This window comes from Diachasma alloeum, unplaced genomic scaffold (genome assembly GCF_001412515.2).
Source record: "Diachasma alloeum isolate Michigan unplaced genomic scaffold, Dall2.0 Dall_scaffold_00211, whole genome shotgun sequence".
Classification (NCBI taxonomy): Eukaryota; Metazoa; Arthropoda; class Insecta; order Hymenoptera; family Braconidae; genus Diachasma; species Diachasma alloeum.
Genome location: NW_021680376.1, coordinates 1,939,163 through 1,953,211, shown reverse-complemented (window position 1 = coordinate 1,953,211; position 14,049 = coordinate 1,939,163). Strand labels below are relative to the sequence as shown.

Below are 14,049 nucleotides of genomic sequence, written 5' to 3'. Positions count from 1 at the left end.
AAAAATTATTGACCGTTTGGAACTTTAGTTATAAATAATTTCTGCTCCTCGGTGTTCAGAAATTGCGTGTCGAGTATACGCGGCAACGACGCGTTGGTGGAGTGGGGACAAGCGGGAATTTCAAATCTCGTTTTCCCTACGCTGTTAATTTACAGCGTTGCCACGCATAAAACGACGCTAGTCAAAGGAGGTACATTATTTGACTAATACGTGAAAAATAATAAAAATAATCGATTAATTCTTATATTCATAAATTTTATAATTCACAAAGAGAATTTTCAATTATAAATCATAGTTTTTTGATTAATTTTTTTTTATTTTCTTCACGGACACTCAACGGTCATTTTGGAGAGTGACCATACTACTTTAAGTGGATAATTGTCCAGGTACATATATTAGGGGAGGTGCTAGGTGGGTAGTCATCAGTCATCAGTTCACCTATTCAGTTCATCAGTCTTCACCTATTGGTTTTCTCATTAGAATTATAGAACGAAGCACGGAATCAAAACGTGAGAAATATGGGGAAATTTTCCATCGCTCCGGTGGTTGTCTGCGTACTAGTTGGGGTTTCAGTCATTCCATTGAGCGAGGTGAGCTATTTACGAAGTTGTCTTGGGGACTATTATGCATTTGAAGAGAGTAAAATGGTTTTATATAACTTTTTTTGACCAATTATTCAAATTTTGATAATTTAATATAATTTTAATTTAATTTAAATTAACTAGAACGGGGCGCGCGCGTATTGTTTTCCACCGGCGCCGGATTAGTAAAACCTTACCGTTTCTCGCTGTCATTAATTTTTATCTTAATAATAATGTACAAAAAATGAATGATTTGAACGAATTTCTTCACAATGAGAATTTCATTGTTGAATAATTTATTCGGAATCGTCACAATCTTCTCCTTCTTCTTCATTTCTCTTTTGCTTTTTCATTTTTAGGGATGTATTATGTACTATATACATATATACTATCCTATATATATATTTTTTTTTTTTTACAGTACAGAACTGTATTACATTTTTGTTATTGTTAAAAAGATTGCAGTATGAAACATATATGTATAGTATATAGGGTGTATTGTATATTATATAATATATACTATTGTGTACATATTTTTTCATTACAGTAAGAAATGAATTTCTGTATTTTTACAATTACTGTAAACAAAAGGTTACAGTACATAAAAAATATACATAGACAGCATATTACATTACTTGATAAGCGGAATGGAGACTTCAAAAATCGTTACACTGAATTTTTTAGAAGTGGATTTTTGAAGCTATGCTTTGAGAAAGATTCAATTTTGTCATGAAATTTTTGGGAAATTTATACTCGAATTAATTATGAATGTCGTTGACGATTATGAATGCTGATGAATGCCGTTGAAAATAAATATTTTTTCACGAATATATTCCATATTCCAAATGTAATCCCCTATAGTATAGAACAATCCGCGATCGTGACGCTGGTCCTTTCTGCAAGAATATTTCAAAAAAAAAAATTTCCAAAATTTCCAAAAAAGCGTCGATTGAAACGATCACTTACAAAACATCTACTTTGAGAATTTTTCTTTGACCCTCATTATTGTTCTGCTTGTTGCCTTTTCTGTTTGAAAAAATCATAGCTAAGCCGTTTTGCCCCGAAGAAATGAGGATCTGATATAGAGTGATCAACGTTTTTTCAGGATTATTCGGGCGAAAATTGTGTAAACACATTCTTAGCGGAAACTACATTATTTTCAACATATTTTCAACTATGATTTTCGACTAAATGATAGCGCATGATTATCTTTTTCTTCAAGGTTTTATCACACCAAATAGTTTTGTTTACGAGCCGATTATTTACGAGCTCCCTAAAAATTCTACACTGATATGAGAGAAAAACAACAAAGAAGAATGCATCATGAATGTAAGAATGTAATCATGATAAAACCCATTTTCTCCTTCAAATCGCATAAACAATGTGCTGTAACTCAACAACGAATTGTGCGACCCCCACCATATTCTGATAAAATCAAGAGGGAATTGTTATCAATTTTTGAGCCATGACTAATTCCATTTTGATGACAATTTTTTGAGTGATCGTTGAAAAATCGATTTTTGGAAAAATGTCAATTTTTTCGAATCCGTATGGAAAATTGAATTTTAATTGGTGTCAATGGATAGAGCTTATTGAAGTCTATATTCACAAAGAATCATGAAATTCGATTGAAGAATTGGACGCTTAAATTGGAACGATTACAAAGCTTCCATTCGGAAACAATATATTGACTATTTTGCGACGAAAGCTATTTCCCACTCTTTTTTCTTCTTACCCAGGTGTTTTCAAATTTTTGAATTCTGTAGAGGAAAAAAAAGCTGTAGGCCAAATTTGACGAAAAACAAATTTATCACTTATGTAATATGCAAATTCGCTGAAAATTTCCCTCGTAACCCGCAAGAGGTTTAATCATACGCTGAGATAATGCTGTCGTAACTGTCCCGAAGCCCATGAAGATCTCAACAGGCTACCGGCAATCACTCTCGTCCTCTCCACACACGAGGCAGGATTATACAGGCTTATGCACATGCTCACGTCGAAGAGGAATTTAATCACCGTGAAATTATTTCTTCATCCGGTTGAATATTTTCTTTCTCGGACGGTCCCAAAAAGGATTAGTAAGCTGATCTACTCGAAAAAGAAATTTATCAGAATTTCATTCTTTAAATTTTCAAAAAATCTGACATCCGGCTACTGCATTACACCTTCATCAATTTTTCCCTAATAAAAGCGTTTCATTGATTCAACAAAACAGACAAAAGATTGAATATTTTTTAAGAAATGATTCATTTGATAAATGGTTTATTTCCCAATATTATTAAAAAACGCTCTTTGAAAATGTTCAGTTTTTTCAACGTTTTTTTGATTTTGCAATCATAATTTTTGGAGACTTCAGGGCTGTGTAAAACTGAATAGCAATTGTAGATCATTTCAGATTATCAGAATAATAAAAACAATCAAGATCACGTTCGAAAGATAATCCACCCAGGCCTTAAATATACTAATCAAAATTTGAAAATAATAAAATAATTGATAATCCAAATTTCCAATTGATGATGAATTAAATATTCAAAAATATGAAACTACAAATTTTCTACTAAGGCCCGGGTGGATTATCTTTGGAACGTTATCTCGATTGTTTTTCCATCTTCATAATGTAAAATATGTCACAATTTCCATTGGATTTTACATCACGCAGGAGTCCCTAAAAATGATTATTGTACAATCAAAAAAATTAGAAAAAAATGAACATTTTTAAAAAGCGTTTTTAATAAAGCTTAAGAAATAAGTCCGATAGAGAGGAAATAGTGAGTGGATAGCCTAGTGGAAAAACATAAGGTGGAGGCGTAACATGCCTGATCAGAATTTCGGATCGGACTTGATCAGTTTCTGATCGAGACCTGAACAGAATTTCCACTCGGGTAATTTATCATGATAACTAACGATCTGACAGCCATTGACTACTGTGAGAAATGACGACCTAACAGCCATTAGTTCCATCAAATTATTAATTTGCAATTTCCTCCCTATTGGTATCAAATTATTGGGTTTATTTTCCAATATTATTCAAAAACGCTCTTTGAAAATGTTCAGCTTTTTTTTCAACGTTTTTTTTATTCTACAATCATAACTTTTGGAGACTCCAGGGCAATTTATTCACTGTTTATTATTTATCCATCAATTTCAATCGACAGTGTCACCCCGCCGATCAAGGAATGTCACAAAAGGAATGCGACAATGATTTGGATCAACTTCTGAAGAGAACTTTCACGACTGAATTTCGCACTGGATATGTAAAAATAAAAGGAATGACAATACCTAACGTTTACCTAGATATTGCGGATTCTATCGAAAATTTAAAGATCTGGGATGACGACGTATGGGTTTGCAGTTTTCCAAAATCAGGTAGTTCCTGAAACTATTTTATATACGCGATATTTTTCGATTGATTCAATATATTAAATTCAAATCGATAAATTTTTGGGTGCACAAATGATGCAATAAAGGTATTCAATTGAAGGCCCGAGTTGTAGACCCGAGTTTGTAGCAGCGATGTCAGACAAGATATGAATGTTTTTTTGGGCTCAAATGAAAGAGCGGGTCGAGAAATGGCGTGCAGAAGTCTTTAAAGATGACAAATCTCTCTAAAGATGATGTCTGTTTTCAATTGAAAAGCGCAATTGTGACAACATTTTCCAGTGGGTTCTAGGAGTCTCCCCTGGTTCAACACCATCTTTAGAGGTCCTAGCACGCCATTTCTCGACCCGCTCTTTCGTTTGAGCTCAAAAAAACATTCATATCTTGTCTGATATCTTTGCTACAAACTCGGGTCTACAACTCGGGCCTTCAATTGAAGGCCCGAGTTGTAGGCCCGAGTTTGTAGCAGCGATGTCAGACAAGATATGAATGTTTTTTTGAGCTCAAATGAAAGAGCGGGTCGAGAAATGGCGTGCAGAAGTCTTTAAAGATGACAAATCTCTCTAAAGATGATGTCTGTTTTCAATTGAAAAGCGCAATTGTGACAACATTTTCCAGTGGGTTCTAGGAGTCTCCCCTGGTTCAACACCATCTTTAGAGGTCCTAGCACGCCATTTCTCGACCCGCTCTTTCGTTTGAGCTCAAAAAAACATTCATATCTTGTCTGATATCTTTGCTACAAACTCGGGTCTACAACTCGGGCCTTCAATTGAAGGCCCGAGTTGTAGGCCCGAGTTTGTAGCAGCGATGTCAGACAAGATATGAATGTTTTTTTGAGCTCAAATGAAAGAGCGGGTCGAGAAATGGCGTGCAGAAGTCTTTAAAGATGACAAATCTCTCTAAAGATGATGTCTGTTTTCAATTGAAAAGCGCAATTGTGACAACATTTTCCAGTGGGTTCTAGGAGTCTCCCCTGGTTCAACACCATCTTTAGAGGTCCTAGCACGCCATTTCTCGACCCGCTCTTTCGTTTGAGCTCAAAAAAACATTCATATCTTGTCTGATATCTTCGCTACAAACTCGGGTCTACAACTCGGGCCTTCAATTGATACAGGTACAATATAACAATATAATTATTTGAATATGCTGAATATGATGTCACATTTTGGTCTGCATAACGGATAACTCCGGATGACAATTTTGATAGAATGGTTTCCGAGCGAAATAGATCACTATCACTATTTTATCTTTGAATCTGACAATCATTCAGGAACTACATGGACGCAAGAAATGGTCTGGCTACTCGGTCACGATCTCGATATCAAAGGAGCGGAAGAAGATTTGACAATTCGTTTTCCATTCCTCGAGTAAGTAATTTTCAAAACATTACGAATTACATCGAAAAATTCCGGCGTTTTTCTACGCTTTTTGCTTTTGAATGGAGTCATCGTATTCTTCAAATCTGAAATTTCCAGTTTTATGTGTCAGGATAATTAATTTTGGCTTCAGGAATTCGAATATGGGGGTTTTTGACTATGTCTAGATCTGATTGATAGTTTTTTTACCATAACTGAAAACATAAATGTTTAAAATTTCAATGTTAGGGCAATATTAGCTGCCAACATTGGGGCAATGTTGGCTACCAACGTCGAGGCAATATTGCCTGCCAACGTTGGGGCAATGTTGCTCCTCAACACTGGGACAATGCTGCTTCCCAACGTTAGGCCAAGGTTGGTTGCCAATGTCGGGGCAATGTTGGCTACCAACGTTGGGGCACTGTTGGCTACCGACGTTGAGCAGATGTTCAAGAATCATTAGTCACTGAATTCAATTTAAAATACATTGTCATAGAAATTTCATTCGGAAGCAAATTCTTATTTCATTGCCAAAAATATTATATATTGAATATGTTATGACGAAAGCAATTTCCCACATATTTTGAAGAAAAAAATATTTAATAAAAAATATTTTGTTAAAAAAAAATTATCGGCTTCAATTAAAAAAAAAAAATTTTGAATTGAAAAAAACGTGAAAAAAAACATGAAAAATTCCTGTCCAGGAATTTCTGTAGAAAATATCTCAATAGACCCCTATTGTTATCATCAATATTTTCAATAGAATATTTTTTTTTCTAGAGCATCGGGTCGTTTTAATAATACAGCAATAGTCGAGAAGTTCCCGGAAGTAGCGAATCATGGATTTGTGCAGGATAGTGTGAAATACGTGGAGGACCTACCACGCCCAAGATACATAAAATGTCATCTTCCATTTCACCTTCTACCTCGCGACCTCCGAGAGGGACGTACCAAGACGAAGATTGTGTATGTCTACAGGAATCCAAAGGATGTGTGCATATCTTTCTATCATCATGCCAAACACTTCGCATTCCGGGGAAATTTCAAGGAGTTCGCCACGCTTTTTCGGAATGACAGAGGTAATTGATGGAGAATTTACGCACGTATGAGAAAATTTGACAGGAAATTTTTCGAATTCGGTAGACAATTCTTTCTATTGGATTTCTATTAAGCTTTCTATTAATTTTTGGCCGATTTTATTGAAATGTTCAATAGAAAATATTCATTTTTTGTGTGCAGCTTATTCTATTGAGATAGGGGAGAGTGGGGCAAAATGAAGCAATTAAAAAATGACTGTTTGACGCAATTTAAGCAAAAAAAATATTTTTTGTTCAACTTTTGATTATTAACGTTTTTTTATTCTTAAGAGTACTAATGAGAATAATAATGTTCGATTCCGTGGAATGAAAAATTATTGAGAAGTTTTGAAGGGAGAAGATTTTGTCAATGGATTAATTGAAAACAAAATGAAACAGCAAAATCCAAAGTCCGGAGGAAGGCCCGGGGGGGAAAAAGGGAAATGTGATGCTGAATTTCAATTGAATGAAAAAAGAAGAGTGCAATCGCCCTAATCTAATCAATTGAATTATAATCAATTGAATTAGAAGACTAATAAAAAAATATTATTCTCATCAGTACTCCCAATAATTAAAAAAGTCAATAAAAGAAAATTTTACAAAAAAATTTTTTTCGCATGAATATTTTCTATAGAATTTGGCCGGCTCAAATTTTCTAAGTTTATTTGCTTGATTTTCTTGATGAAAAAAAAAAGAATGACAGAAACTTGGAAAATTTGAGCCGAGGAAATTGTATAGAAAATATCTCAATAGAATCAGCCACAAACCAATAGAAACTACAATAGAAATCCGATAGAATTGTATGACAAATTCGTTAGATTTTTCTAATCGTCAAGAACAGCGGTGAATTTCACTGATAAATTTCATTAAATCCTGTCTTCATTGCATTTTTTCATAATTGTAGTTCCTTACGCGCCATACTGGAATCACATATTCGGTTATTGGAACAAACGAAATGATCCCTCGTACAACATATTATTTATCAAGTATGAAGAAATGAAATCGGTGAGTAATCATCTCCTGCACTTACGACAATCTTACTCTATATCTATATATTTTGAGATGTCCATTTCTCCGGAAATTCATGGAAGGTTGATACAGCAGTCTTCTACGAGTGAATTTTCACAACAATTTTTTTACCGTAATTTTACCGTGGAATTAGGTAAAAATTAACTTGCAAATAGGAAATTTTACGCATGTTTCAGGCAATTTATGTAAATTTGAGATGTCCGTTGCTCTGAGCAATCATGGAATGTTCTAGAAAATTATAGAGCGATCTAGACCGATCCAGAATCTTGTAGACATTTTTAAAGTAGTTGGAAAAACAGGATTATTCATTCTCCATGAAAATTATTGGAAGCTCTAGAAAATTGTAGAAAGATCCAGAGCTGTACAGGGATGGCCATCAGTCTTCCGATTCTTCAATATTAAAAGAATTTTCGACTTACATTGATCAAGATTTAAATATAGTAACCGAAATTAAAAAATAGTAAAGTAATTGATGATATAAATTTCCAATTGATAATGAATTAAATATTTTAAAAAATCAGAGTATAAATTTTCTATTGAGTAAATAATACTAAATTACTCATATCGTCATTTTTTTCTATGAAACTCCCTAAAAATTTATAAAAACTTTTCGACTGATGTGAGAGCTTACGAGAATATTCTAGAATTTTCTAGCATTTTTTGTCTACTTAGCGACTTCAATGAAAAAAATTGTCACTATTTCTAACTTCAAGTTTTTTTCTATCAAGGATTTGGCATCGGCGATCGACAGAGTATTGACATTCCTAAACAAGCCCAAACTATGCTCAGAAGAATTAAGCCTAGTGATGGACCACTTGAGTTTCGGAAAAATGAAGAATAATAAAGCGGTCAATCACCAAAGCATGTTTGAGTTCACGAAGAAGTACCTCAACGCCGTAGGAAACGCAGAATTCATACGACGAGGACAAGTGAACCAGTGGAAAACTGAAATGACCCCCGAGATTCTGAAAAAATTCGACGATTGGATCTCGAAAAATCTAAAAAACTCAGATTTTTCATTGTGAGCCTACTTTATCAGCAAGATTTTCATTTGTTTTTTTTCGACCTCTCACCGATTCACTGAATTTTTTATGAAATGGAATCATTTTTTTCTATGAAAGTTCAATTCATTTTAAGGCAGAGATCGGCAGGAAAATAATTTCCATTATTAATATTTCATTAGAATATCTGATTGATTAGGAAAATTAATTTAAAAAATCGAATTATTATAATTTTCGGTAATGAATAATAAAGAAAAATGTATTTTTCATTGCAATACTAATAAATAATTTAAAAAAACGACTACTTTTGGTTCCGAATGGAAAGTTTTATTGACCTATTATGATCTAAAAAGTTTGAAAATCGATAGAATAAAATAATTTCTTTTTCTCAAGTGTAGATATTACAGAGTGCTATCCATCATTAATGAAAATTAAATTCATTGAATAATTTTTCTAATTTTTGCATTTTTTCAAAAAACGGTTGTCCCAAGATAACTAAAAAAAATGTTCTGAAGTCATTGAATGATGGCTTAAAAAATTTGTTTGGATGCCCTTTCCCCCGAGCAATTCTTTTATTAATTTATTAATTGATTGACTATTAATCAATTAATAAATAAAAGACTTGATTAATTATTTAAATTTAAAGAAATCCAAAGTTTCCGATTTTTTAAACAAATAACGTTAAAATTTTTTTAAATTAATTTCTCGACTTAATAAATTAATTAGTAAAATCAAGAAAATTAATTGTTGCATGTATGATGTACAATAATTGAAACAATGGTCCTTATCACAAACTAGATAAAACGTTTATGAAAAAAAATGAGATGAGTCGAACGAAAGATAGCCCCCACTGCATTGTTTTCTTGCCTATTCAACTCATTTCCCCCTCCCCCGCGGCCTCATTAATTATATCTATGATATGACATTCGTCACGCACAAAAACCCGCATGATTTTTCCATCTCCAGGATGGACTTGTCGTATCTTCAACCCGTCGCATTACGTAATCCGATAATTTCAAAAATAGTCTAAATACCACCGATCAATTAAGCTCATTCAATTTATTTTCATCTCAATCCGTTAGACCGAGCGGAACCGATGAATTCTCTCCGCATTTTGTGAGATTCACTCGCGCCGATGACGTGATGTGAAAATTATTTTTGTAACTTGATACACACGTTTGAGTTCTATTTATCGTCTATGTAATTGCTATAAAATGAACTTGATGGGGAAGACATAGCTGGCAGTAGCACCATCGATGAATATTATGGCTCAATATACACTGACGACACGAGCATTAGTATAATTATTATTATTATAAAAATAAAGATCTTTAAAAAATGATTGGGTTAAGGCCCAGGTGTACTATCTTTCGAATATTACCTGGACATTTTTTATCTTTCGTAATCCAAAATTGTCAATTGAGTGGTACATCATGTAGAAATTCCCAAAAATTATGATAGAATGATGAAAAAAAAATAGAAAAAATTTTGAACTTTTTCAAAGAGCGTTTTTAATTGAGGTTCAGAATGCAAAAAAGAAAAAAGTGGAAATTACAAATATCTGATTCGCTCGAGGAATACAAGTGCAATTGCCCACTTGTTTACCGCTCGATTTATTATTTTGTTATTTTAATGAGAATGTCATTGGTGTTATCATAAAAATAGAGGCATAAAAAATTTCAAATAATTAGCTAAGTGAATCAGTAATAAATTGATCAATAAATTAATTAAGATTTCTTAGGCATAATTTTCAAAAGAAATCAGAAGAAAAACAAATAGAATTCCGATGAAATTCTAATAGAACTCCAATGAGAATTTATGGGAATTTCTCAAAAGAGGGATCATTCCTCTTTTCATAAGAAATCCTGTGAGAGTTCTTGGAAATAAATATTCCGAGTTTTCACTCTTGAATTTTATTGTGAGAAATAAATTGAAATATAGCGAAAAAAAATTGGAAAATTCATGGCCAAGAATGAAAGTTGCATATTCTTCAATAGATTTCTAACGGAACTCCAATGGAATTCTTATAGAATGGGCATGGATTTTTGTCAATTTTTTTGTTCATATAATATGACTTTCAAAAACTACTGCTCTCTCGAAATGACGGTCACTAACAATTATTCATTCATTTCGAACGGAATTCGACACAAGAAGTTCGTGACTAGCCATCCCCCCAGGGGCCTGCAGCCTGGTTTTACATTTTATGTAGAAAGGATTGATTGTAGAACAAAAAAAGCGGATAATTGCATTTTTTTGGGAATGACTATAGTTATTGTTGCTGACAAATTAGCAATATGTTTCCGAATGGCTTCTTGGCTTTTGAAATTTTCACTTTACTACTCCTTTTCGTTTTTCCATGTTGTAGTACTGTTATTGATTAAAATGACAAAAAAAATTTTGATCAATTCTCGAACATTGAAATCCAATGGAATTGAAATCCTCTGGAAACTTGGAAAAATTATGCCCAAGAATTTCTCTAGAAAAATCAAAGTCTTGACTTTTTTCAATGAGATGTCTCTCGAAAAAATTACACAATACAGTTGTGCAATCCTCAATAGAATTACAACCGAACTTATCAATAGAAATGTTCAATGGAAGACAGCCTCTAGAAATAATCAATATAATTCAATTTTGTCTCAACAGAAAAATTAGGAAAAAAAGTAACAAATTCTTATTTTTTCCACGAAATAGTTTCTATTGGACATTTTCTATAGAAAATTAAAAAGTAACAAATATTTCAAACTAATAAAATTGTCAATAGAAGTTCAGCAAAAATCCAATGGAATTTTCAATGTTCGAATTCACCAAGTTTTTCTACAAAATTTTTTCGTGCATGTCAACCGCTGAATAGAGTGTTGACAGGAGTTTAGAGTCAAGTAGATTCACCCGAGCGAGACAGCCTGACTGTCATCTCCGAATGAATGAGTGAGAGACCCGTCAAAAGAGGCAGATACAGGAAGAGGAGGCTGTAGTGAAGTGAGAACTGAAGTGAACAGAGATGGGACGACGAAAAAGCGACAAGCCCCGGTACACACTTGAGCTCCACTACGTCCGCGGCAGTCTCACGTCGAGTTCCGCCGGCGCATCTTTTCGGGGATCCCCTCAATCGCTCCAAAAGCCACAATTCCACGGTGTATCAATGAAAAGGGACTGATCAATCAGTATTTTTTTATTTCATGTGCACTTATTTATTACTTTCATCGATGTCATGTGCCCCCGTGACGTGTGATAATTACTCTGTGAAAAGTGATTGTTCCCTCATAGTCATCTGGATTAATAAAGTATCGAGAGAAAAATGTGGGTGATGATATAAGACTTGCAACTGAAATTGTTACATCTCCTTGATCTGACGATAATCTTCACCCTAGGGTGTTATCGCACTGGTTTAAATTAGAAGCCGTTCCATTATCTCAACTCTCGGTGTAAATTTTTTAACTCTTGTCTTTGTTCACTTTTTAGTCGGCTACATGGGTTAAGGGAATTTACCGAGTGGACTTATTTGCTAAATGATAAAGAATTTTTTATTGATGCCAGTGTTTGTTCTTGAGATAGTGCATGGGCTTTATGTATCTTTTGGAATATTATTCTGGAACACTTCCGGATCCGCTGACATGACATGGATAGCGGGTTATCAGCGCTTTATTTCATGCAGTTGAAATTAATTCATTTCTTCGTCGTGTGTGAAGAAATTTCATAGAGGAATTTAGAAAGTTTTTGGAGAGGATTTTTTTTTGGGAATTCTCTTTGATTTTTTCATCATGCAAGTGCTGTTTTTTTATAGATGTCGGAGAGATTTGGGTTGATAGGGTTTGAAATTTTTAGGGAATTCATTATTTGGAGAGTTTTTGGATGAGAATTATTGTGCATTTTATATTTTTTTTATTTCTGGGGTTCTTAAGGATGTCCAAGTACTTTGGATAGTTTTTCTACAGTGAAATGTTTTCCTAGTTTTGTAGTCGAATATCAGAGCTTTCATTCGAGCCCCATTTGACCCCAAGTTTCCGAGATTTTACAGTGATTTTATTATTTAAACTTTGCAGGTCTAAATTTGAATGTTAATATTGAGCCGTTAGAAAACATTTGTTCAATGTGAAAACAAATTGGAAAGTTTACTTTTGTAATAATAATAATTAAAAAATTTCAGTTTCTGAAAATTACGAGGCCTTTCTATAAATAATTTATTTGTTCGACAGCTTAAACAATTTCAATTATGTATCTGTAAGAAACGAGTGTTTAAAAAAATAATAATTCTGTGCAAAATGCAATTTTAATGATCCTGAATATCTTTTGTTTTTAAAAAAATTTTCTCACGTAATTTAATCGACAAATTTCATGATTGAAAATGTTTGAATTTGTAGTGCGGTCTGTAGGGAACTATAAAAGAACTTGGATATCCTTAATGAGGAACAGAAAAAATAGAGTGGAACATGAGGAAATTTATGCTTGAGATTTTTTTATAGAGAAATACAAATTGATTGTTCAAAATCAAATATTTGTTGAGATATCGGGCGACTGTCCCTAAACAAATTTTAGTGAAATTGAGAAAAAAAAGTAATAGGAATCAAAAAGAAATATGAATCGAATATAATGGATAATTATTGAAACCTTTTTTACATAATAACTCTCATTTATAAAAATTGTATGATTTTCTATGAAAATGTAAACAACAAATGAATAGAATTTTTAATTTTATAAATCGATATAAAATAGTCAATAGATATTAGGATTTTTTCTATGAGAATTCTCGGGCGTGATTTTTTAATGATTTTTCACTTGGATTCTGTCGTGAGAAATAGAAAAAAACGGCGGGAAAAACTTGATGAATTTATGATTGAGAATTCCTATAGAAAAATAAAAATCTATTGATGTTCTACTTGAAATTAAATAGTTGTTCGGGGATCACAAGACAAATTGCATGATTTTCAGTTTTTTGGCATCGATTTTGAACAGTCATTTGACAAAAAAAAAATGGATGTTGATTTGTCTATTTGTCTAATTTTTTTGAAAATTTTTCGACAACAATTCCGCCGCGACTTTTAAAATGTTTTCTCTTGCATTTCATATTAAAAAATAAAAAATTCAGCGGGCGAAATTTATCCCTGAGAATTTTCTTTTTATACAAAAAAATGTAAATTTGACCAAAAACAAATAGAATTTCCAATAAAAATCTCCTAAAACCTCTTAGAGAGTGCGATAAAGATCTCTCGATTATTTTTTCCTCGCACTGAGCAAAAAAATTAGCTGTGCCAAAAAACTATACGTTCCCCGTGAGAACATTTGATGGAGTGGAACAGATTTACTTGAGGGAAATTACCCAACTTGATAGAAGGAAATTTAATGTCTTTCACAAAGATTAAATTTTTGTCGCGATCATCAGAAATATCCCTAGAAGAATTCAGTAGCAAAACGGTAAACCGGGTCAAGTCGATTTTTATTTTTGGACAATTATTGATCAATATCTCGGAATCTGGGAGAGATAGCAAAATTTTTATTATAACCTTTTTTAAAATCCTTAAGTAGCCCTACAAAAAAGGTTATGACAAAAAATTTTCTATCTCTTTTAGGTTCCGAGATATTCGTCAAAAACTGGCGAATAGTCAAAGTCGACTTAACCCGGTTTACCGCTTCG

General features: G+C 32.9%; 2 protein-coding genes across 2 annotated transcripts in view; one reads left to right on the top strand and one right to left on the bottom strand.

The window, feature by feature from the left end:
- LOC107036773 (adenylate kinase) overlaps positions 1-14,049 on the bottom strand; it is an 86,969-nt gene that overhangs the window by 31,387 nt on the left and 41,533 nt on the right. The window lies entirely within an intron of this gene.
- On the top strand, positions 354-8,633 carry LOC107036770 (amine sulfotransferase). Its single transcript, XM_015254914.1, has 6 exons — positions 354-590; positions 3,737-3,947; positions 5,230-5,326; positions 6,095-6,393; positions 7,295-7,395; positions 8,148-8,633. The coding sequence occupies exons 1-6, from the start codon at positions 519-521 to the stop codon at positions 8,442-8,444; spliced, it is 1,077 nt and encodes a 358-aa protein (XP_015110400.1). The 5' UTR covers positions 354-518; the 3' UTR covers positions 8,445-8,633.

What these genes read in the sequence shown, in the direction of transcription:
- LOC107036770 (XM_015254914.1), top strand. Translation starts at nt 519, where the DNA reads ATGGGGAAATTTTCCATCGCTCCGGTGGTTGTCTGCGTACTAGTTGGG. An exon ending in TTGCAGTTTTCCAAAATCAG is followed by an intron (nt 3,948 to 5,229) that starts GTAGTTCCTGAA and finishes ACAATCATTCAG; the next exon opens with GAACTACATGGACGCAAGAA. An exon ending in GCTTTTTCGGAATGACAGAG is followed by an intron (nt 6,394 to 7,294) that starts GTAATTGATGGA and finishes TCATAATTGTAG; the next exon opens with TTCCTTACGCGCCATACTGG.